This window comes from Schistocerca nitens, chromosome 11 (genome assembly GCF_023898315.1).
Source record: "Schistocerca nitens isolate TAMUIC-IGC-003100 chromosome 11, iqSchNite1.1, whole genome shotgun sequence".
Lineage (NCBI taxonomy): Eukaryota > Metazoa > Arthropoda > Insecta > Orthoptera > Acrididae > Schistocerca > Schistocerca nitens.
In genome coordinates, this window is record NC_064624.1 from 198,710,595 (window position 1) to 198,736,003 (window position 25,409).

Sequence of the window (25,409 nt, forward strand, 5' to 3'; positions counted from 1 at the left end):
AACTTGCTATAAATAGTATCTAAAAAAACATTGAACTGGCATCAGCATTAAACTTATGAAAACTGTAGACTTCTTTTTTATGATAAACACTGCTATGATTGCATGCACAAATAGTACAGTAGGGAAAATTGTGATTCTCCAAGGAGTAAACCGTAATCCAAACAGTTATGGAGGCCAGGGAAGTTGTGTTATTTCATTGCCATTCTTATGAAATCAGTTTTGGGCATTTCTGTCCATGTAAATGTAAGCATTGTGGTCTTGATAGATACGGTTCTCCACTGTGAGTAATTCCTGTTCCATTCAGTGAATGTAGTCACACAAAACAACCATAGCATACAAAAACTTAGTCACCTACAAGAGACAGCACGCTAGTACCATTTAACACCACCCCTAGCCTTAGTAGTGGACTGAGTTTGGCAAGGGAGAGAGTTGACAAGTTCTTTCAAGTATCCAGATGATGACACGAATTGGTGATTAGATCCCTAGAGCTACAAAATTGTGGGTTTGTTGATTGGCACGTCTCACCTATTGTTTCCAAATAGTGCCAGACGTTTTCTGTGAGACTACGGTGGGGTCATTTAGTGGGCAAGTCAAGTTGCGATGGGTGCCTGAATGTTCATCAAATCAGAAGTGTATGCGTACAGCCCTGTGAATGTAGCTGTTGTCATCCTGGAAGATGGGAGTGTCTACAGCATACCAATCATAACAATGCACAAGGGAGAGCAATACTTGCTCACTAAGAATCTTAAAAGAGACATCATCTTTCCTGTGATTCTTCAGTTTCTTGCTCGAACAGTCCACGGGTGTACTGCCGGTCCACAGTGTCCGACGGGCACAATATTTCGGCGATCAGACGTGTCGCCATCGTCAGGTGCGCTGACGAACTGAGCTCCTGAGGGCGGGGGGCCGTATTAAATCCCCTCCTCTCGCGAGGCGTTCTCCCCGCGGTCCGCGCCCGCGCGTCAGCGGTCGCTGAGATGCTGGTGTCGGCGTCTGTGGTGGCGTCGGTGTAATTGCCTCATCTGCCCTAGTTACCCGTTCGTTTCCTATGCCGAGTGTCTTTTTAATTAGACTCAATGCTGGTTCCCATGCCCTGCTGAGGTTGTAGCCGCAATCTCGGTCAACGAGCCCATCAGTGCACCTGACGATGGCGACATGTTTGATTGCCGAAATATTGTGCCCGTTGGACACTACGGACCTGCAGTACAACGGTGGACTGTTCAATCATCTTTCCAGTTCACAGTGGCCTGAGTGAGTGGGCCCAAATCACGGTATGAAAAATGCCACAAAAAGACAATCACTTCCAACCCGGGCTACACCCTCCACACACTATGGGTTAAATGCCTCATTGGCATTTTGTCCAGTATAAGTATTTATACACGCATAAAAGAACTACTGCCTCACAGCTTGGGTTTGACTAATTGTGACTTGATTACAATTTCAGCAAACGTTGGATGATTTATTCAAGAGCAATAACACATCAGTCCACCTCTGGCCCTTACGTAAGCACCGAGCGAGGTGGCGCAGTGGTTAGACACTGGACTCGCATTCGGGAGGACGACGGTTCAATCCCGCGTCCGGCCATCCTGATTTAGGTTTTCCGTGATTTCCCTAAATCGCTCCAGGCAAATGCCGGGATGGTTCCTTTCAAAGGGCACGGCCGACTTCCTTCCCCGTCCTTCCCTAATCCGATGAGACCGATGACCTCGCTGTCTGGTCTCCTTCCCCAAAACCAACCAACCAACCTTACATAAGCAGTTAGTTGGCTCGGCACCGATCGATCGAGTCGGTGAATGTCGTCCCTAGGGATATCGTGCCAAATTCTGTCCAACTGGCAAGATAGATCGTCAATTTCCCAAGCTGATTGGAGGGCTCTGCCTGTAATGCTCGAAACATTTTCAGTTGGGAAAAGATCTGGCAACCTTGCTGTCCAAAGTACGGATTGTCAAGCATGAAGAAAAGCAATAGAAACCCTCTCTACATGAGGGCGGGCATTAGCTCGCTGAAATGTAACGCGAGATGATTTTCCACAAATTGCAACAAAACAGAGTGTTGAATGTCATTGATTACTCCTGTGCTGTAGGGGACCTGTGGATGATGACCAAAGGGGTCCCACTCTGAAAAGAAATGGCATTCCAGACCATCAAACACACACACACACACACACACACACACACACACACACACACAAAAACTGCAATTCCACAGCTCGATTTTGCCTAATATCTGTGTGTGTTTTTGTGTGTTGTCGTGGTGGAAAGTGAGTGGCAGTTAGGTTGGTATCCCAACACTGTCCGGTGCATGTGGAGACACGTTTTGGACCTGGAATCTCATTGACTGGTGTAAAATTGTCTTCAGTGACGAGTCTCACTTCTAATTGAGTCCCAGTGACCAGAAGACTTGTCAGGAGATGCCCTGGATGGCAGGTGGGATACTGTCCTGTCATCTGCTGCCTACATCTACATCTACGTGATTAGTCTGCAATTCACAATAAAGTGCCTGGCAGAGGGTTCGATAAACCACCTTCGAGCTGTCTCTCTACCGTTTCACTCTCGAACGGCGCACAGGAAAAACGAGCACTCAAATTTTGCTGTGCGAGCCCTGATTTCTCTTGTTTTGTCGTGACGATCATTTCTCCCTGTGTGGGTAGGTGCCAACAGAATGTTTCTGCAATGTGGCCATATAGCCTAATAACCGAGAGTGTCTGTCTGTGGTTCCATTTAATTTCATAGCAGGACCCTGATAGCACAGAGGTATGTCAACAATATTCAGCATCTTCTTTTGTTGCCATTCATGGCAAGCATCTCTGGCTGTTCATTTCGGTAAGATAATGCCCGTCCGCACATGGCGAGAATTTCTACTCCTCGTATTTGTGCTTGTCAAATCGTATCCTGAGCAGCGAGGTTACTGGATCTCTTTCCAGAAGGGGACATTTGGAACATTGGGTAGGGTACCCCAATCAACTCAGGATTTTGACAATCTAACACACCAGTTGGACAGAATTTGTCATCACATCCCTTAGGAGGACATCCAAGAACTTCTCCATCAATTCCGAGCCGAATAATTGCTCGGATAAGGATGAAAGGTGTACCGATGCACTATTGATTTGCTCAGTTTGTAAAGCACTTTCTCTTCAATATATCATCCAATTTTTGCTGAAATTGTAATCATTTGTTGATCTGCATGTATACATTACGGCTACTGATTTCCATACCATTCATTCAGATAATTCCTTTGTGGTGCTCCGTTCCCTCCCATCCCCCAGTGTATATATATCAAAATTTCCTGTGGAACTGCAGTACACAAACACACATATTAGGCAAAACCCAGCTGTGGTACTATAGTATCTGTGTGTGTGTGTGGGTGGGTAGTGGGGGCGGGGGGGGGGGAAGGGGGGGGGGGATGGCGACACAACGTAGTCCAAATCTTCCACAAAGTACAGTGACTATAATGAATCACTTTGCCTGCCAAAGCAGATTACTGTTACTAATTAGGACCTCCACATTTGTGTTTTTATACGTGCTAGTTGAACCACAAAACCATTCAGTTGTTTGAATTTCTTCTCAAAATATAGTCCCAATCCACAAGTCGGACGTGTTTGTTCACAGGTACAGGTAAGGTGAAGGCATTCCACTTCCAACATGTGTATTAAAACTGTGTTCATCTGAAACAAGCTGCAGGTTGAAAACTGCATTGCATATCTTTGGACAACATGGTGCATTCACCAAGAGTATTCACAGTCCAAAAAATGGAGATCAGACTAATCTGAAGGATTAGTTCACAATGTTCATGTAGGCCACTGTCAGGCATTTCTGAATATTAACTCTGCTGTCTCTGTACATAAATTCCACTGTGGGGTTTGTTGTTGACAATACTGACTCATTCAGGAGAAACTGCAACATTCATTCAGTGAACAGTAGACGGAAGAATGATGCACATTTGGATAACACTGCCTTAGGTGTTGTGTAGAAATCTGTGCTCTATTCAGCAGGTTTTGTTTTCAGAAGGTTCCCGACAGAGCTGAAGAAAATGTGTGATGAACCCCAGTCCTATTCCGTACAGGAATTCCTCACAGTAGTTGAGAACTTTTCTCTGTAACGTTGTTTATTCCTACATGCTCCCACAATTTTTTCAAGTTTTATTAATTCTGTGATTCTTTTGTTTGTAAATTTTCTGATGGGCATTCTGTAAACTATCTACTGATTCATTCCGTAGTCCTATGGAACCTGATAAATAATTAAATAAATAACAATAAATGAGTAGCTGATCCATTAGTAGACACAAACAGGAACACATTTTGTGTATGCTGCACGTTTCTGAATATATGCTTAGGAAATAAGGATATATTAAATTTCATTCAGCATAAATTTTGAAAATATGTGCCTAAATGTAGCCTTGAAAATAAAGCTCAGCCAAAAAGAATTTTTAAAAATTGGCTTCAACCAGCTTTGCGCGTCTATGCATCATCCGCCCCCTGGTTATAACTCGTGATAAAAATTACACAGGGTATCATCGATTTCTTTTCTCAACTGAATAACAACTATTTCTGCGTTGGCAGCTGGTGGTGAACTTTGTCTGTAGGTCATCGAAGGAAGTTCTCGGCATGCAGTAGAGTAAATACGTAGTTTGTATGGTAAAAGTGTTTCAGGTCTTCTTCCCTGTCTCAGTTTTTCCACTCTTTATGCGATAGAGTATTGTTTCTACTTAAGCATGTACAACTGGATTATTTAAATCGGTCTACATAATCTGGCTGGTCTAAGGTGTACTTTTGAAACTCTCTCAGTTGCCTTCCTAGAAGTAATCCTTCTTTGTAGTGAGTAGAAGTTTGCGATAAGGAATAAATCACCCCTTTTTCCATGAAATATAAATATCAGTTGTTGTTACCACTTCAGAAATACTACTAGAATAATTATGCAGTGTACTTGTGCATGTTTGAGGTAAAAAGGAAATGCTAAGTGAGGGAAGGGGTGACTGCAGTAGTATCAGTATGATTTTCATACTTCTGGTTGTGGGACTACAAACTCTATGGCTTTTCTGGTACCTGGAATATGTCTTCCATCCTTTTTTTTATAGCCTTTTTAGTTCAGTTACAGAGACACGGAAATTTGCTTAGTTTACTTATATTTCAGTAATGGACTTCAGTATCCAGTCTGTTATCCAAAATAAAAGTGCACTAAAATGGGAATAATCGATTTCAATACCCTCTCTTGTATAATATGTGGAAATGTAGTATGTAGTTGGTTTTTATAACCATTGTCTCACCAAAATTGTATATATATAGGTGTAGAACTTTGCTTCCGCCGTTTGCCGGTAGGTGGCGACATCTGTAAGTAGCGGTCGAAAGAAACAGATCGCAGACGTCACACAGTTAGCTTGGACCTCGGTCAACATAATCTCGTTCAAACATTAGCCGATTTGTGTCTGCATCATAAAGTTGTTGTCGATTGAAAATGCCACTTTACGAGCCTAATTCTCATCATTCGCGGGAGGTGTTACTGTTTTGTTTCAGTACGAAGAGAACAGTGGCCGAGTCTCATCTAATGCTCTCGAGTACGTACGGTAAAGGTGCTATTAGTGAAAGAACGTGTCGTGAGTGGCTTCAACACTTCAAGAACGGTGATTTTAATGTCGTAGATCAGCACAGTGGTGGGAGAGAGAATCTTTTCGAAGATGCAGAATTGGAGACATTGCTGAGTGAAGACTCGCGTCAAACTCGAGAAGAATTGGTGCTATTAGTGGGAGTGACACAGCAAGCCATTTCAAAACGTCTCAAGCCTATGGGCACGATTCAGAAAGAAGGAACTTGGGTCCCGTGTGAGCTGAAACAGAGAGACGTTGAACAGTGTTTGTGCGTTCGTGAACAGTTGCTTCAGAGGCAAAAATGAAGGGATTTGTGCATTGCATTGTGACCGGGGACGAAAAATGGGTTCATTACGATAATCCTAAATGCAAAAAATCATGGCGATATCCCGGCCATGCTTCCACGTCGACGGCCAAACTGAAAATTCACAGCTCCAAGATCGTGCTCTGCATTTGGTGGGAGCAGCTCGGCGTCGTGTACTATGAGGTGTTAAAACCGAGTGAAACAATCACAGGTGCTCATTATCGAACGCAATTAATGCATTTGAGCAGAGCACTAAAAGACAAACGGCCGCAATACAGCGAGAGGCACGATACAGTGATTTTGCAGCACGACAACGCTTGAGCCCAAATTGCAAAAGAGGTCAAAACATACTCGAAAATGTTAAAATGGTATCCTACCCCACCCACCGTATTCTCCAGACATTGCTCCCTCTAACTATCACCTGTTTAGATCTATGGCACACGGCCTGGCTGACCGACACTTCCGATCTCGTGAAGAAGCCACAAATTGGATCGATTCGTGGATCGCTTCAAAAGATGAACAATTTTTTCAACACAGGAGTCATACACTGCCCGAAAGATGGGAGAAAGTAGTGGCCAACAATGGAAAATACTTCAAATTTGTTTCATTAAAGCCTCAAGTGTTGGGGAAAAAACGGCGGAAGCAAAGTTGTACTCCTTGTGTATATATACACAATTTCTTAAGTCAGTTTTATATGCTATTCCTATATTATATATAATTAAAGTGTGACTTGTCAGCTAGTCCAATGCACATGTCAGAGATCTGCTCCAGAGCTACAATTTTAAGTCCACAGGGTTTTATGACCATCGTCATTGGAGGTAAAATCTTCTATATTGTCAGACCACCTTATGTTCATCTTTGCAATTGACATTTTGACCTGTTCGCTAGAATCTCATCATCTTGAGGATTTTCTTGTGTCATTGGTCAGCTGAACACCCAGCTAACCAACCAACGACACCAGAAGATCCGGTTTACGTGTCAACTGTGAAGCTGAACGTTCGGCTAAACGAGGGTACTGAAAGATCCTGAAGGAGCCCCGTCCGTTGTGTAAGAGGAACATGACGTGGGCTAACAACCTAGAACAGGTGTTCCAGCTGAAGTGCACATTTCCAGCTGAAGTGCACAAAGGTAGGCACATCGGTGCCCACTGGCAGAGGTGAGCAGGGGTAGACAAACAGCTACTGTGTGGGCAGCCAGGCAGTAAGGCGGTAGTGTATAGGACCCTGTCACCCAGGGCGAGCCGACGGGGGCCCGGGAGCTCAGAATCGGAATAGCCCGATCTAGAGGGTTTTACCTGTAGTTTTGTATCAGAGCTGTGTACTAGTCGGGTGGTGATTTTGACCGCATTCACCCGTGCGAGTCCCCGTGCTAAGTGCCCGACTGGTCCACGACAGCCCCTACGACCGATACGCGGCCGACACCGCCCTCGTCTTCCGGCTGCCGGAGGGACGAGTTCCGGTGCAACGACGGTCGCTGCCTCGGCATCTCGCAGCGCTGCAATGGCGTCCGGGAGTGTTCGCAGGGAGAGGACGAGCGAGGCTGCGGTAATTCCCCGTTCTACTGTGGGTCGGCCACGTCCGGGTCGGTGGTGGTGGAGGCCTTCCATCTCCTGCTCTGCTTCCGTGCTCTACTAACCGGCACTGGGCCTGTCTTCCAATTCTGTCATCCGGATTGACGGGCAGTATTTATTCCTCCGTCTTTCTGTCTCTCTCTTTACCTCCCTCAATTTCGCCTGCTTATCACTGTGCACTGAGAAACAGGAACGGATGAGAATACAATGTTTGAGATCTGGGATGTGATGGAGATTGTAAATGGAGAGGACTGGAAATATGAGAAATGAGGTGATTCTCTACAGAATTGTTGAGGAATGTAATAAGCACGTCGGACAAAAAATTAATCGACAACCAGGAGACATCGTACCGTTACCATTTAATACCAGCTCTAGCCGTGATAGTGGCTGAAATACGATGAGGAAGAGAATTCACAAGTTTCTCGAGCTAAAACCACTCGTCGATGGTCGGATCCTGCAGAGAGCTACCAAATGTCACGGTTTCTGACCACTGCATTTCATCTGTTTTCCACGGGATTACTATTTATAATCGAGGAATGTAGCTGTGCAGCCCTGTGAAGATGTCTGTTGTGATCTCGGAGGCGTCCACAGCATACTCACCGTGAAGATTTAGTAGAAAAGACGACACTTCACCACCGCGAACATCAAAATAAGCACCCTTGTTTGTGTTTACTGTAGCCTGACTGAGTGGGCCCAATCAGAGTAAAGAAAACACACCCAAAACATCACAGGACCACATTTGCACTGTGAGTTAAAAGCCTCATTAGGCTGTCGTCTTCTTGACATCCCACACCATTTAAACAGTGGCGAAGTGGTGTTGCGTCTGATCACAGGTGGTACCTTTGCAGGTTCCGTGCTTTCTAGCCCACTGGTTTTATTTGCCACGAAAAGCAGTGGCCTATGACACCTAATACAGGAAAGATGACTAGATGGGCAGGAAAAAGTATTACAAAAGAGAAAAATGGGCCGGAAATGAAGCTGCTAATATGTCTCAAACAGAAAGTTTACATCAAGCTGTGGTACCAGCTTTTTACTTGTGATGGTGAGATGTGGATTTTCAGTGGGAAAATCATTCAAAAACTATGGATTCCTCACGAGGCAATGCAGACTCAGAGGTTAGAAATTTCTGGGAATGAGAAATGGAGGAAAACAAAACCCACCAGAGTAGCCGGGAGTGTTAACGCACTGCTTCCTGGACTCGGGTAGGTGCGCCAGCCCCGGATCGAATCCGCTCGGCAGATTAACGATGAGGGCCGGTGTGCCAGCCAGCCTGGATGTGGTTTTTAGGTGGTTTTCCACATTCTGCTATGTGAATACTGGGCTGGTCCCCACGTTCTGCCTAAGTTACATGTCTCGCAGACATTTGCAACACATTCACCCTCTTTCACGATTTACACTAGACAGCTGGGGTACACTGTTTCCCTCCCAGGGGGTACGGGGTGGTGGCAGGAAGGGCATCCGACCACCCCGTAAAATTAACCGTGTCACATCCGTACTTAATCCTGCCGACCCTGTGCACGATGTGGGACGAGGCAGTAGCAAAAGAAGAAGAAGAAGAAATAGAGGAAAACAAACAAATGAGTCAGGTAACAAACCACAATTGCAGACATGATATGATGACTGTAATGGGAATGAAACTGAGGTGGCTGGGACATGTGGTGGCCAGGAGAAAAAACTAACTCTGAGGAAGTAGTGGGAGTCAAACCTAGGTCCTCCCACACTGAAAGCAGTCATACTAACCATTCAGCTGTGGAGGTAGTCTCCCAATGCATATTGTGCATTATTTGCAATTACTTAGTTCTGAACATACAACCCACAACATGTCAAAGTGCTGAGTATTTTTTTCCTTTCTTACCTCAATTAAAAAGAGATTTCACAGCCCAGTGCTTTTTGCAGCCATTTTGCTATATCTCGCTCTTCCTGTAGCTCAAGATTTTACCACTGCCTCTTTCTCAGTAGTGTTGCAGCTATCTCTAACGCTTTAACTGTTTAGTGGAAACTTTTGACTATCTTCTCTTCACCTGATGACAGACTGGTCACTCTCTGGACGCTACTGGTGTCTCCACTGTACTCTTTGTAGATATCTTGCGGGTAATTTGCAGCTGTTATTTCTCTAGATCTGGAAGTCAATGTGAGGTGTACTCCTAAAGTTTTAATTATCTGTTTGAAAAAATAAAGTTGTACAATTAATTTTTCATTTGTTTGCAGGCACGTGACTGCAGCCTCGGTACAGATTTACATGCCCACCACAGCCCTGTAGCAGACCACTAGAGGAGCAAAAAGAAAAAACAGAAAAAAATATATATATCGAAACATTCCATGTGGGGAAAATATATCTAAAAACAAAGATGATGTAACTTACCAAACGAAAGCATTGGTATGTTGATAGAGACACTAACAAACACACACACAAAATTCAAGCTTTCGCAACAAACTGTTGCCTCATCAGGAAAGAGGGAAGGAGAGGGAAGGACGAAAGGATGTGGGTTTTAAGGGAGAGGGTAAGGAGTCATTCCAATCCCGGGAGCGGAAAGACTTACCTTAGGGGGAAAAAAGGACGGGTATGCACTCGCACACAAACACATATCCATCCACACATATACAGACACAAGCAGACATATCACAAGCAGACATATTTCAAGATGTGAGATGTCTGCTTGTGTCTGTATATGTGTGGATGGATATGTGTTTGTGTGCGAGTGCATACCCGTCCTTTTTTCCCCCTAAGGTAAGTCTTTCCGCTCCCGGGATTGGAATGACTCCTTACCCTCTCCCTTAAAACCCACATCCTTTCGTCTTTCCCTCTGCTTCCCTCTTCCCTGATGAGGCAACAGTTTGTTGCGAAAGCTTGAATTTTGTGTGTGTGTTTGTGTTTGTTTGTGTGTCTATCGACCCGCCAGCGCTTTCGTTCGGTAAGTCACATCACCTTTGTTTTTAGATATATTTTTCCCACGTGGAATGTTTCCATATATATATATATATATATATATATATATATATATATATATATATATATATATATATATATATATGTAACTTACCAAACAAAAGCACTGGTATGTTGATAGAGACACTAACAAACACAAACACACACACCAAATTCAAGCTTTCGCAACCCACGGTTGCTTCATCAGGAAAGAGGGAAGGAGAGGGAAAGACGAAAGGATGTGGATTTTAAAGGAGAGGGTAAGGAGTCATTCCAATCCTGGGAGCGGAAAGACTTACCTTAGGGGGAAAAAGGGACAGGTATACACTCGCACGCACACACACATATCCATCCGCACATATACAAACACAAGCAGACATCTGAGCAACACATGAATCCCTCCACTGTGCAACACATAATTATCAAATTTCTTGCCCGTGAAGGTGTTACAGCAGTGGAAATTTGCCAAATATTGACTGCACAGTTTGGTAATAAAACATTAACCAAGTGCATTAATCTACAATGAGACTACATTGAAAAATAAAAAAAGTTTCAGTGATATAAGTACTTCTTTTCTATTCCGTTCCGAGAACTTTTCAAACCAGCCTCGTAGAAGGATATGAACACGTGTAACAGTATTTTGTGACACGTGCAGTAGAGGAACATTTCAGAGATGTTTATTGTATTGGCATGACAATCCTCCCTATTATAAAGCAGCATCTTTGATTCAGTGGTTTGTGGACAGCAACATTGCTGAAATGGAACGGTCTGTCCAGAGTCCTGGCGTGAATGCGATAGGACACTTTGGGATGAATTAGAATGCTGACTCGACTCCAGACCCCAGCATTCTGGAGTTCAAACACTTAAGGAATAATGGGTTTTGCCGTTCCTCCACAGGCGTTCAGATGCCTCGCTGAAAGCAAATCTGAAGCTGTCATCGAGGTGGAGGGTAGACACCTCCCCGTATTAATGTCCACTAATAGGCATTGGGATACTCGGTCAGATTGTGTACGTTAATGGGCTACGCGAGTTTCTTTTGGCTCCTATAGTGGCTTGCTGCAGTACTTTGGCACAGGGATTTCAGTGGTACCACGGCTGCATACACGTACATGGAAATAAACAAAAAATTACTTACGTGACTCGATTTCTTTGTGATAGTTAAAACCTTTTGATTGCCCGCCGTATTTCGTACCTCTCTGCTTTTGTCCTGGTCTGTATATGGCCTATCGTATATCTCACGAGTTATTTGTCAAGTACTTGCTTTCTTTAGTCTCGACCACGCTTACCTCGGGTAACTAACATAAAACTGCTGTCGGCTTAGTCTCCTTGTGTAGTGAGCTTTTGTGGGCGTCATCTCGTGGCAGTAGCTGAGTAAAGTTGTTTCTTGTGTTTCGACTGCAACTTTCTCCACTTCTGGAAACCTAAATAAAGAAATAACTTCTCAGTTATGTTAACATAATTTTTATATGCTGCCGGTGTTCAAATGTGGCCATTCAGGAAATCTAACAGATGATAAGGACGTAGTGGAACAGTTACTCAGTTAGCAAACTTTTGTCAAATCTAAAACATTTTAAAAATAAATCCTAAGAAAATGAGTTCACAATACACATTATTTGTGTCGGGTTATTTCATTAGGTGTCTGTCGAATGACCGTCATTGATACATTTACATCAATGTCGACAGTAATGTTTTTCTCTGTCAGATTATATGATGATTGCCTAAACCTAAATACTAGGCAGACTATAAAATTATTTGAACTTACCTGAGAAGAGGGATGCTGTTTATGAAATTTATGTAAGCTGCATCCAGAATGTTAAAGTAAATCAAAACACAGTGTAGTTGTTTTTCTGCTCTGGTGGTATGTCTACATGTTATTATGTTTCTGCTGTGTTTGAGTCCTACATTTATATCTTTCACTTTATCTTTGTTTCGTCTTTTAATTTAGACTTTTCTTATCTAAAAGTAGTCATTCTTATTTCTACAGCAAATATTTTCTACTTAATATTTATTGGGATTCGTGCTTTATTCTGTGATTCTTCAGCCAGCTGCAAGTTCTTACATTACTTTGACAGCTCTTTGCTTAAATCATGAAGCAGCATAGATGTTTCTTTATTTTGCAGTTTCAGTACCAGAAGGCATTCCTTTATGTGCTGTTTTTAGAATTTGTTTATTATTTGTGTCTTGGTTTTGACAAAGTGCATGTTTTTACTTAATTTTTTTTGTGAAATTATCAGTGTCTTTGTTCATACTCTAGCCTATATCTTTTTTGTGTCATCTCTCTGTAATGATTATTTAATCATATTTACAATAGTAATGAGACTAATGAAATCTCATTGACAACTTTTTGGTGAGTGTAAATGTTTGTGTAAACCAAATAGTTTATGATGTGCAGCTCAATGTAAAGTGTGCTGGCGAACAGGGATACTCGACTTACACACAGGTCAAACATAAGTTTTCATATTCTCGACTGCACAGGGTGTTCCCTGAGCTTATACTGAACATCAATCTTAATCCTGTGTTTTGTTATCTGTTATCTGCAGATTACCAAAAACTGCTGCAATGTGACTGTGACCATCTTATCGTAGGCTGAAAAAAAGCATGTGACTGGGAAAACGTTCCTGTACTCTTTAGTTGGCTGACTAACGATTGAGGACACGTCGATCAGTTGTAGAATTTTGGAACACGTATTATGTTCGAGTATAACGACTTTTCTGGAGACTAGAAATCTACTCTGTAGGAATCAGCACGGGTTTCGAAAAAGACGATCGTGTGAAACCCAGCTCGCGCTATTCGTCCACGAGTCTCAGAGGGCCATAGACACGGGTTCCCAGGTAGATGCCGTGTTTCTTGACTTCCGCAAGGCGTTCGATACAGTTCCCCACAGTCGTTTAGTGAACAAAGTAAGAGCATATGGACTCTCAGACCAATTGTGTGATTCGACTGTAGAGTTCCTGGATAACAGAACGCAGCATGTCATTCTCAATGGAGAGAAGTCCTCCGAAGTAAGAGTGATTTCAGGTGTGCCGCAGGGGAGTGTCGTAGGACCGTTGCTATTCACAATATACATAAATCACCTTGTGGATGACATCGGAAGTTCACTGAGGCTTTTTGCGGATGATGCTGTGGTATATCGAGAGGTTGTAACAATGGAAAATTGTACTGAAATGCACCAGGATCTGCAGCGAATTGACGCACGGTGCAGGGAATGGCAATTGAATCTCAATGTAGACAAGTGTAATGTGCTGCGAATACATGGAAAGATAGATCCCTTATCATTTAGCTACAAAATAGCAGGTCAGCAACTGGAAGCAGTTAATTGCATAAATTATCTGGGAGTACGCATTAGGAGTGATTTAAAATGGAATGACCATATAAAGGTAATCGTTGGTAAAGCAGATTCCAGGCTGAGATTCATTGGAACAATCCTAAAGAAATGCAATCCGAAAACAATGGAAGTAGGTTACAGTATGCTTGTTCGCCCACTGCTCGAATGCTGCTCACCAGTGTGGGATCCGTACCAGATAGGGTCGATAGAAGAGATAGAGAAGATCCGACGGAGAGCAGCGCACTTTGTTACAGGATCATTTAGTAATCGCGAAAGCGTTACGGAGATGATAGATAAACTCCCGTGGAAGACTCTGCAGGAGAGACGCTCAGTAGCTCGGTACGGGGTTTTGTTGAAGTTTCGAGATCATACCTTCACCGAAGAGTCGAGCAGTAGATTGCTCCCTCCTACGTATATCTCGCGAAGAGACCGTGAGGATAAAATCAGAGAGATTAGAGCCCACACAGAGGCCTACCGACAATCTTTCTTTCCACGAACAATACGAGACTGGAGTAGAAGGGAGAACCGATGGAGGTACTCGAGGTACCCTCCGCCACACACCGTCAGATGGCTTGCGGAGTATGGATGTAGATGTAGATGTAGAGGAAATGTTGCTATGCTCTCGAGTTGCCGGGCGACACTATCTCGAGTCGACTATCTTCGTGACTGGGAAACGTAGCTATTCTCTTCAGTTGGCAACCTCTGTGACTCGGGAATCGTGCTTGCGACCATCGTGACTTGAGAAGAGTATCTGTGCTATCGAGTTGCCAACCTTTACCTCGAGTTTGACTGACACGTGTGCCTTATTTCCTCCCGCAGTGACGTGTCTGCCGTCCGAGTTCAAGTGCCAGGACCAGTCGCGGTGCATCGACCAGTCGCTGCGGTGCGACGGGCGCTACGACTGCCCGGACGGGAGCGACGAGGGAGATCTGTGCAGTATGTACCACAGCCGTATGACGCTGTCTGCCAATCACAGTAGATGTGTAGCTGTTTGGTGTATCGGAGCCTGACTGAGACGGGAGATTCAGTAGGGGGTGGAGACCTAGGTAACTGTGAATGTGGTTGCACGCCACCAGCTTTGTTTATTGACCACTGCTTCTGACGGTAGGAGATTAATGAGGAGACTGTACGGCCTGGTACTCTCCGAGTTTATTTGTCTGCAAAATACTAACGCGAATTCTTTATAGACGAATGGAAAAACTGGTAGAAGTCGACCTCGGGGAAGATCAGTTTGGATTCCGTAGAAATGTTGGAACACGTGAGCCTATACTGACCTTACGACTTATCTTAGAAGAAAGATTAAGGAAAGGCAAACCTACGTTTCTAGCATTTGTAGACTTAGAGGAAGCTTTTGACAATGTTGACTGGAATACTCTCTTTCAAATTCTGAAGGTGGCAGGGGTAAAATACAGGGAGCAAAAGGCTATTTACAGTTTGTACAGTAACCAGATGGCAGTTACAAGAGTTGAGGGGCGTGAAAGGGAAGCAGCAGTTGGGAAAGGAGTGAGATGGGGTTGTAGCCTCTCCTCGATGTTATTCAGTCTGTATATTGAGCAAGCACTCAAGGAAACAAAGGAAAAATTCATAGTAGGTATTAAAATCCATGGAGAAGAAATAAAAAGTTTGAGGTTCGCCGATCATATTGTAATTCTGTCAGAGACAGCAAAGGACTTGGAAGAGCAGTTGAACGGAATGGACAGTGTCTTGAAAGGAGGATATAAGATGAACTTCAACAAAAGCAAAATGAGGATCATGGAATGTCGTCGGGTGATGCTGAGGGAATTAAATTAGGAAATGAGATGCTTAAAGTAGTAAAGGAGTTTTGCTATTTGGGGAGCAAAATAACTGATGATGGTCGAAGTAGAGAGGATATAAAATGTAGACTGGCAATGGCAAGGAAAGCATTTCTGAAGAAGAGGAATTTGTTAACATCGAGTATAGATTTAAGTGTCAGGAAGTCGTTTGTGAAAGTATTTGTATGGAGTGTAGCCATGTATGGAAGTGAAACATGGACGATAAATAGTTTGGACAAGAAGAGAATAGAAGCTTTCGAAATGTGGTGCTACAGAAGAATGCTGAAGATAAGGTGGGTAGATCACGTAACTAATGAGGAGGTATTGAATAGGATTGGGGAGAAGAGAAGTTTGTGGCACAACTTGACTAGAAGAAGGGATCGGTTGGTAGGACATGTTTTGAGGCATCAAGGGATCACAAATTTAGTATTGGAGGGCAGCGTGGAGGGTAAAAATCGTAGAGGGAGACCAAGAGATGAATACACTAAGCAGATTCAGAAGGATGTAGGCTGCAGTAGGTACTGGGAGACGAAGAAGCTTGCACAGGGTAGAGTAGCATGGAGAGCTGCATGAAACCAGTCTCAGGACTGAATACCACAACAACAACAACAACAACAACATATAGGATTTGGAGGTAATTGCAGGGAGATGAATGTATGTGAAGCAGTATGACACAATTATTAAAAAAAAACTCAAATAAGATGCCTTTATTATTGTAGGTGAACTATGTAATAAATAGATGCACTGGCTCACATATTGTAATGTGCAGTTTGATATCTTGCGTGCCAACAGCGCCAGCTTAAGATCCGAGTGGCACAACTGAAAGGTGCACCAGGGTTAGCACAGCTGTGCTTTCTCTACAGGAGATATCAGAATAGCAAAACCGATGCAGGTGAAGGCGTACGAGGAAAAAGGGTACGAGGGTGCGGGGTGCCAACCGATACGTAACTACTGTGGAAAAATCTTCTCGAACTGGCCCAGTGCGCCAAACCCTGAATGAAACCACGTGGCAGATTGACGACTGTGGGGTTGTACACTGGCTAACCTTAGTATGGCATGTGAAAGGTTACCCGTGTTCATTTAGGAAAATGCTGGGGTAGATTCCAAATTCTGCCTCAGAGGAAGCAATGTGCAAACAGTTAACATATGAATTCCCAAACAAAATTTACACAGTTTACAGACAGATGAGATGCACGAGTTTACCGTGACGACTGTGCTGTCGGGGAGGGTTTCAGGCCATAGAATTAAATGATAAAATAAAATATGCCCAATTGTAAAAAAGGGGTTCCCATACTAGATGCAGTAAGTGCTAGGAAAAGAAAGAAAGACTAAATCAGCAGATGTGACAGTGACAAACGTAGCCAATTTCCAAATATATGTGGAGACAGACTTTTGGAAAATGAAACAATACGCTAATCTGAAAACTACTTTTGGTAACAGTTGGGAAAGATGGAGTTGGATAATAAAGGGTGAAAGAAAGATAACCTAGTTTTTGTGGAGTAATATTAAAACTTTTCATTAAGAGCAAACTCTAATTTTCATATTTCTCAAGAATCATATACTGAAAAGAATCTAAGGCAGAAAGCTTTATACCACAGCTCCTCTAGTTTCTCTCTCTAAATTTTCTGATTTTTGTAAATTGTCTATTTGCTCTTTAATTTCAATATACTGTGTAAACATTTAAGAATACCGTAACTCAAATATTTAGTTAAATAGTGCATACTGGAGAAATTTTTTGATTGTAAGTCACTGGTTGAAAGCCCAAAGTAAAAGGTTTTTTGTACTTTTATTGAAATTTTAAATTTAATAACAAATAGAAATGTTAATTAACAGATACTGAATCAGAGTTTTTAAAATATTCTTATTATTTTTAATTACTCATAATATGAAAGAGTCGAGGGACATGAAAGGGGAGCAGTGGTTGGCAAGGGAGTAAGACAGGGTTGTAGCCTCTCCCCGATGTTATTCAATCTGTATATTGAGCAAGCAGTAAAGGAAACAAAAGAAAAATTCGGAGTAGGTATTAAAATTCATGGAGAAGAAGTAAAAACTTTGAGATTCGCCGATGACATTGTAATTCTGTCAGAGACAGCAAAGGACTTGGAAGAGCAGTTGAACGGAATGGATGGTGTCTTGAAGGGAGGCTATAAGATGAACATCAACAAAAGCAAAACGAGGATAATGGAATGTAGTCGAAGTAAGTCGGGTGATGTTGAGGGTATTAGATTAGGAAATGAGACACTTAAAGTAGTAAAGGAGTTTTGCTATTTGGGGAGCAAAATAACTGATGATGGTCGAAGTAGAGAGGATATAAAATGTAGACTGGCAATGGCAAGGAAATCTTTTCTGAAGAAGAGAAATTTGTTAACATCGAGTATAGATTTAAGTGTCCAGGAAGTCATTTCTGAAAGTATTTGTATGGAGTGTAGCCATGTATGGAAGTGAAACATGGACGGTAAATAGTTTGGACAAGAAGAGAATAGAAGCTCTCGAAATGTGGTGCTACAGAAGAATGCTGAAGATTAGATGGGTAGATCACATAACTAATGAGGAGGTACTGAATAGAATTGGAGAGAAGAGAAATCTGTGGCACAACTTGAGAAGAAGAAGGGACCGGTTGGTAGGACATGTTCAGAGGCATCAAGGGATCACCAATTTAGTATTGGAGGGCAGCGTGGAGGGTAAAAATCGTAGAGGGAGACCAAGAGATGAATACACTAAGCAGATTCAGAAGGATGTAGGTTGCAGTAGGTACTGGGAGATGAAGAGGCTTGCACAGGATAGAGTAGCATGGAGAGCTGCATCAAACCAGTCTCAGGACTGAAGACCACAACAACAACAACATGAAAATGATCATAACATGCAAAATTCCGTATTGTTGAATGCAAAAAGTCATATTCATGACTAATACTGTTGAGTCACTGTAAATTAAAAAAATGTTTTCGGTTTGATGTTTTGTGTTGTTGCAGCAAATTGTAATTAATTAGGAACACTAGTATTTTCATAGAATTAGTAAATAGAGTAAAAACATGTTATTTTTATTAAAAATTATGATTCAGTGTTTGTTACTTCATACTTCTATTTGTTATTATATATGGAGTTTATTTTTGAGACTTGTGTCATACTGCTTTAGGAAATTCATGTCCAGGCACTGAGTTTCACATCCCAGAAAATCGAAGATGGTCAGTCGTAAGGCTCCTGTTGCCAGTAAGAAAAGTGCTGATCTGCCAAGGGTACAAGGAGGAGGTTGGGGAAAAGAGAGGGAGAAAGTGTGTGCTATGGGAGAGGAGAGTATCTTATGGATCAATTTATATTTTACAACTGCATTGAACCAACTATTTGTCGATTAGCGTATCACATATTTCACTCCCATCTCAGTCAGAGCTTCGCCAATACTTCACAACCCCATGTTACTGGGTCATTGTAGTTGGACTTTATCTACGGTAGTAGTGTGACACAAACATGTTCGAAACTTACTGACGGGCTAAAATCGAAGCGGTTGGCAGAGCAAATAGGTAGCTCACAGAAAATATTTGAAATATTGCGTGTTAAATGTTTGATTAAGTTCGCAGTCAGGAACATAGACACAATAAGACGAAGCAATTTATATACAGGGTGGGCAAAATAGAATTGACCCAGTAAAAGATTTCATACACCTAAGTATAGGCAAACCAGTTTACACCATCTGCGTCCAGTGTGAACAATGAAAACTGAGTTCCTATTTTTAGACGCATGAAATATTTTATTGGGCCAATTTTCTTTTGACCACCCTCTATAAATTGGGTATATTCCTGCATTCTGTAATTCTGATACAGTTAATGATTATGATGTTCAAGATACAAATTATCACGACTGGATACCTATTGTAATTTAATTTTTTTTTTACTTGACGACAGTCTCCAATTTGACCGAAACCAGTAGTTCTGTTATCTCAGAATCACGATTTTTTTTTAAAAAAAATTGTAAAGTTGCAAATCATAACCTCCACAAAAAAATCATAAAGTAAATAAAGTTGCCAAATAATAAAACCAGCAGACTCTGTATAAGGTGATGAACACTAGGGAAAATGTATCAAAAGCAGTGAACCCATGTCCTTTTTGTGCAGCAACAAACTGCATTGTCCACTAAGGGGAAGATATGAAACTTGAGCTCAATATTCTTCTCACTGTCAACAGCATTGACTAAGTGGCTCAGTGGACAAATAGCAGGGAAGTCAAAAGTCAGGCCAAGAAAATACGTTCATGCATGGTAACACAATGCAAACTTTTACTGTGCCTGTAATTACTTTATTATTGACTTGACATTTGATCCGTAATTCTTTTTACATTCCTTCCACTGCATTGACTCAGAAACATATGGTTGTAAGCTGATCTACACTGGGCATTGCTGTTTTACATTGCTATTTTCATTGTTCTGTGAGTATTGCGCTGCTGGAATAGCGTAGTGTTTAGACATATTCACTGCGGTAAAACTCTTGTATTTTGAAGTTTGACTAACTTTCCACCTTGGCATACTCATAGTGAGGAAGAATTCTCCCACAGTTTAAACACTTCACTTGATTGTTTCATCTGCAATTTGTACTTTCTTGTTGATGTAATGTATTTGTGTGACCTCGAGTGTTGTCATTAGTAATCTAACTTTTTTTCCCAGCAGCAGACAGCTCGTTTCTTTACAGTGTGAAGATTGTCGCCAGTATTCCAGCGTTGTAGAAATATTTAGGCTTAATTACTTATCTGTCTTAGTCTTCGAAGGTGTGTTCTATTTTTCTCATGTACTTTCTTTTCTTGTTTTTGAGATAAGTAATAAGCGAATTGGAATGAGAGATGTGTTATGTTCCACGATTGTCAAAGTGAACCGTATTTCTATTGGTACTATTTAATTTAAAAGAAATATAAATTACAAGTCAAGTTTTTTTTGAAGCCATGAAAGCTTATAAACTTAAATAGCTTTAAAATAAGAAATAATTCCCCAGTAAATTTGAATCGATTAAATAGTCTATTTGTGGGACTTTTATCATCCCCCCAATTAAAAAATCAGGGATGAACTAAATAATGTAATCCAGTAACTGCCAAAACTGTTAAAATAATATTACGCTCTGATGTAACAAGTAATTTTGCTTTAGGCAGAGGGACAATTAATCTAACACAGCTATGGCATAATAATTTTTAATAGCTTTTTTTTTCAACTGAAGTAAGAAACTGTATTTTACCATTTGCATTTTGAAAGATTAATAGTGAATAATTTTTATTAACAGCTCACTGAAGTTGGTTATTCAGCCATCATTAATTAGTTAAGCTTGTTATGTAAAAACATAAGGCACATATGCCATCACTTGCAAGGTGTCTTGTTGCTGCTGTAAAAGAGTTTGAGCATTGTTTTGTTTTTGTTGTACACACAATTTTGGATCCCATTTGTCAGCTGCTACCGACAGTTGAAAAAGGTAATGTGTTTTTTATGTTTTATTTTGCTTTTTGGCTTATAGTCAGCCGATGAGCTCTCCACCGTTTTCTTTTTCTTTTTGGATGATGCCTCATCGGTACTAAAAAAATTACATTTTTAAAAAAAAATAACACACTTAGTGGCAGCATGGTTTGCAGAATGATAACATTTAACAGTGAATAAGGTTGATAGGTGACTAATGAGTTAATACTGATAGTTCATAATTCAGACTAATACAACAGACCTCCCAGTCCTTCATCTGCAATTAACTTTGTTTGCGCATACCAGTAGGTGGAAGTGTAATGAACCTATAACTTTTTTTTTTTATTTGTTGACATGCTGTGAAGCACTTGAGTTTTGCCAGTTTCGTAGCCTGCTGCTTGGAGTTTTGACTGGATGGGCATGCCTTAGCTGCTAGCTAATATTTGCACTGCATGTATTCCTGCAAGTACCGGCAGAACCGATACCTACCATTTCCCGACTCCTCGATAACCGTTCCGCTCCTTTACCACAGTGCATCATTGTTTTTCCCTGCGGACCACATCAGCAGATTAGAGGGCACCTTTAGCATTACGTCAGTTCGACAGTGCTGTGTAAGGCACATTCAGTACAATTCTGCATTGTCACCTGATAAACAGAATATTAGCATACGGAGCGTCAGACCAACTTTGTAACTGAACTGGACAGCTCCTGGAATGCCGCACATCATTATTAATGTAGGGAAAGCTTCAGGCATGAAAGTAACTTGTGGGCACACCCCAACGGAGCGTTACAGGACCATTACCTTTCGCAGTATACGAGGTGCGGCTAGAAAAAAACCGGACTGATGCTGGAAAAAACATTTATTTACAATTTCATGTTATCTCCTTCAGTGTACTCTCCTCCTCGGTCTCTACACCGCTCCATACGAATTTTCCACTGTTCATAGCAATGCTGCAGATCATTTTCGGTAAGTCCATACATTACTTCCGTCGCTTTTTCTTTTACTGCTTCAACAGTCTCAAATCTAGTTCCTTTCAAAGCTGACTTGACTTTAGGGAAAAGAAAAAAGTCACAGGGGGCCAAATCAGGTGAGTAGGGTGGATGATCTAAGATGGGAATGTTGTGTTTTGCCAAAAACGTCTTCACTGACAACGCACTGTGAGCTGGGGCATTGTCTTGGTGAAGGATTCGTGACTTTTTTTCTCCACAAATCGTTCCGTTTTCTCCGTACTCGCTCACGTAGGGTAGCCAGGACGCTAATGTAGTGATGCTGATTCACTGTTTGTCCCTCTGGTACCCAATCACTGTGCACAATCCCTTTGATGTCAAAAAAAACAATCATCATTGCCTTGAATTTCGATTTTGACATTCGTGCTTTTTTTTTTTGTCGTGGAGAACCAGGAGTTTTCCAATGCATCGATTGGCGTTTAGTTTCGGGATCGTAAGTAAAAAACCACGATTCATCGCAAGTAATAACATTTTGTAAGAAGGTGGGATCACTTTCAATGTTTTCCAGGATGTCAGAACAAATCATTCTTCGGCGTTCCTTCTGTTCAATTGTGAGACACTTTGGAATCATTTTTTAACACACTTTGTTCATGTTGAAACTTTCACGAAGAATCTGCCTAACACTTTCCTTGTCAACTCCTGTTAACTCAGACACTGCTCTGATTGTTAAACGGCGATCTTGTCGCACAAGTTTACCGATTTTTTCAATGTTTGCATCAGTTTTTGCTGACAGTGGTCTGCCAGTGCGAGTGTCATCACTGGTGTCTTCGCGGCCATCTTTAAATCGTTTAAACCACTCAAACACTTGTGTTCGCGATAAACAATCATCGCCGTACACTTGTTGTAACATTACAAACGTTTCACTTGCAGATTTTCCTAGTTTGAAACAAAATTTGATGTTAACACGCTGTTCTTTCTGTACACTCAACATTTTCCGACGCACAGACAAAACGTCAACTACTTAAAACAGACGCCACGGGCAGACTGAGTGCAGGAGGCAGATGAAACTCGAGCAGTAGGCGGAGCGAGAGTCACGTGACAGGCCACGCGACTTTCAGCCTTATTGCATTCGTTTTATTGTTTCACCAGTACTAGTCCGGTTTTTTTTTCTAGCCACACCTCGTATATAGACAGGGCTGTTCAGAAAGGAGAAACAGATTTCAAACATTTATTGCCTCTGAACTACAAAAGATAGAAACATAATTCCGATGTTCCTGGAAAAAAGAAACGTTTAAATTTTTATGCATTCAATGTGAGCCCCACATGTTACATGACAAATATCAACACGGTGGCTCATTTCCTGCCACACACAAGTAGCTGGTCTCTCATTATCGAACTCACAGATTCGACAATGTGATGTAACAGACTTTCGAGAGCGTCAGGCACAGTAGGCATAAAAATGCAGTCTTTTATGTAACCCCACAGATAAAAGTCACAAGTTGTGAGGTCTGGAGACCTTGGAGGCCACCAGTGATGAAGCTCATCTGCTGCTCCTTCTCTTCCAGTCCAGCATCCCAGACCTCACACTTTGGGACTTTTATCTGTGGTGTTACACAAAAGACTGCATTTTTATGCCTACTGTGCCTGACGCTCACGAAAGTCTGCTACATCACGTTGTCGAATCTGTGAGTTCGATAATGAGAGACCAGCTGCTTTGTGTATGGCAGGAAATGAGCCACCGTGTTGATATTTGTCGTGTAACACGTGGGGCTCACATTGAATGCATAAAAATTTGAACTTTTCTCTTTCCAGGAATGTTGGAATTGTGTTTCTACCTTTTTTTAGTTTGGAAACAATAAATGTTCCAAATCTGTTCCTTCTTTTAATGATGATGATGATGATGATGATGATGATGATGATGATGTCCGATACTCCTTGACAGAGCGTAGGGGAAGATGCGAGAGACCCGCACTGCTGTACTAGGTAACGCCCTAAAGGAGGTGGTTTGCCATTGCCTTCCTCTGACTGTAATGAATGATCATGATGGGGATGATACAACAACACCCATTCATTTCGAGGCAGGTGGAAATCCCTGACCCCACCGGGAATCGAACCCGGGACCCCGTGTTCGGGAAGCGAGAACGCTACCGGGAGACCGTGAGCTGCGAACTCTTTTTAAATAGCCCTGTATATAAATGAACTAGCGGATAACACCAGAAGCATTGTATGCCTTTTTGCTGAATATGCTGTCATATACAGAGAAGTCACAACACTAGAAAATGGTAGCAAAATATGGGAAGATCTGCAGAGGATTGATGATTAGTGCAGGGATTTGCTGGTGACCTTCAAAATAAGTAAATATAACATACTGCTCATAAATAGACAGTAGGACCAGTCATTGTATCATTACAGAAATGCCGAACAATCGCTAAAAGCAGTCACATCCATTAAATATCTGAGAATACTCACAGGGAACAATTCAGAGTGGAACAAACACTTAAAACTGATTGCGCATAAGGCAGATACCAGACAGATTCGTCAGAAGGGTCTTCAGGGAGGGTATTCCATTCACGAAGTAAGTGGCGTACAAACCACACGTAAAACTGATACTGGAATTTGGCTCGTTAGTCTGGGATCCGCACCAGATACGATTGATAAAGGAAATAGAGAAGATCCGCCAAAGAGCAGCACGTTTTGTTACGGGTCCATTTAGTAAATGCGAGCATCACGAAGTTGCTCAGCCGACTTCAGCGGCGGACGCTACAAGAGAGGCATTGTGCGTCCCAGTGTGTTTTACTGTTAAAGTTCTGGGGGCATAAATTCCTAGAAGAATCAACCAATCTATTGCTTTCACCTACGTACAGGGTGAGCACAAAGTCTTGCCCTGATTATAACAATTTATTACAGAATAATTGTTTGACATAATAATTTACATTTGAGCCGTTACATACTACTTCTTTATTTTTTAAGACCACTTACATTAGTAAACCTCAACGTGTGCTCCCTCGGTAGCTCAGAGGATGTCGAGGCGGTATTCCAGTTCCCGCCAAGTGTTTCGTAACGTGTTCATTCACATTACCCACAGCAACTTGTATCCTAGCCTTCAGTTCGTTGACGTCAGCAACTGGTGTGACGAAGACTCTGTCCTTGATATAGTCCCAGAAAAAAAGTGAAGGTGCGTAGTGTCTGGAGAGTGGGGTGGCCAGGGTATTGGACCATTCCTTCCAATCCACAAATCCGCTCTCTAGACGTTCCGCCCCTTGACTTTTTTTCCTGGGGCGATATCAAGGACAGACTCTTTGTCACACCAGTTGCTGATGTTGATGAACTGAAGGCTAGGGTACAAGCTGCTGTGGGTACTGTGACAGAACACATGTTACAAAACAGCTGACAGGAAATGGAATACTGATTCGACATTCTCCCAGCTATTGAGGGAGCACACATTGAAGTTTACTAACGTAAGTGGTCATAAAAAAAAACTAGTAACACTAAACTGTATAATGGCATCAAATGTAACTTATTATGTCAAACAGTTATTCTGT

The 25,409-nt window shown here is 42.0% G+C and overlaps 1 protein-coding gene across 1 annotated transcript in view; it reads left to right on the plus strand.

The window, feature by feature from the left end:
* Positions 1-25,409, plus strand: part of LOC126213609 (basement membrane-specific heparan sulfate proteoglycan core protein-like) — an 843,204-nt gene that overhangs the window by 436,290 nt on the left and 381,505 nt on the right. Inside the window, exons 14-15 of the mRNA XM_049941462.1 lie at positions 7,279-7,428; positions 14,525-14,641. Of these exons, the coding sequence (XP_049797419.1) occupies positions 7,279-7,428; positions 14,525-14,641 (267 nt within the window). The remainder of the gene's footprint in view (positions 1-7,278; positions 7,429-14,524; positions 14,642-25,409) is intronic.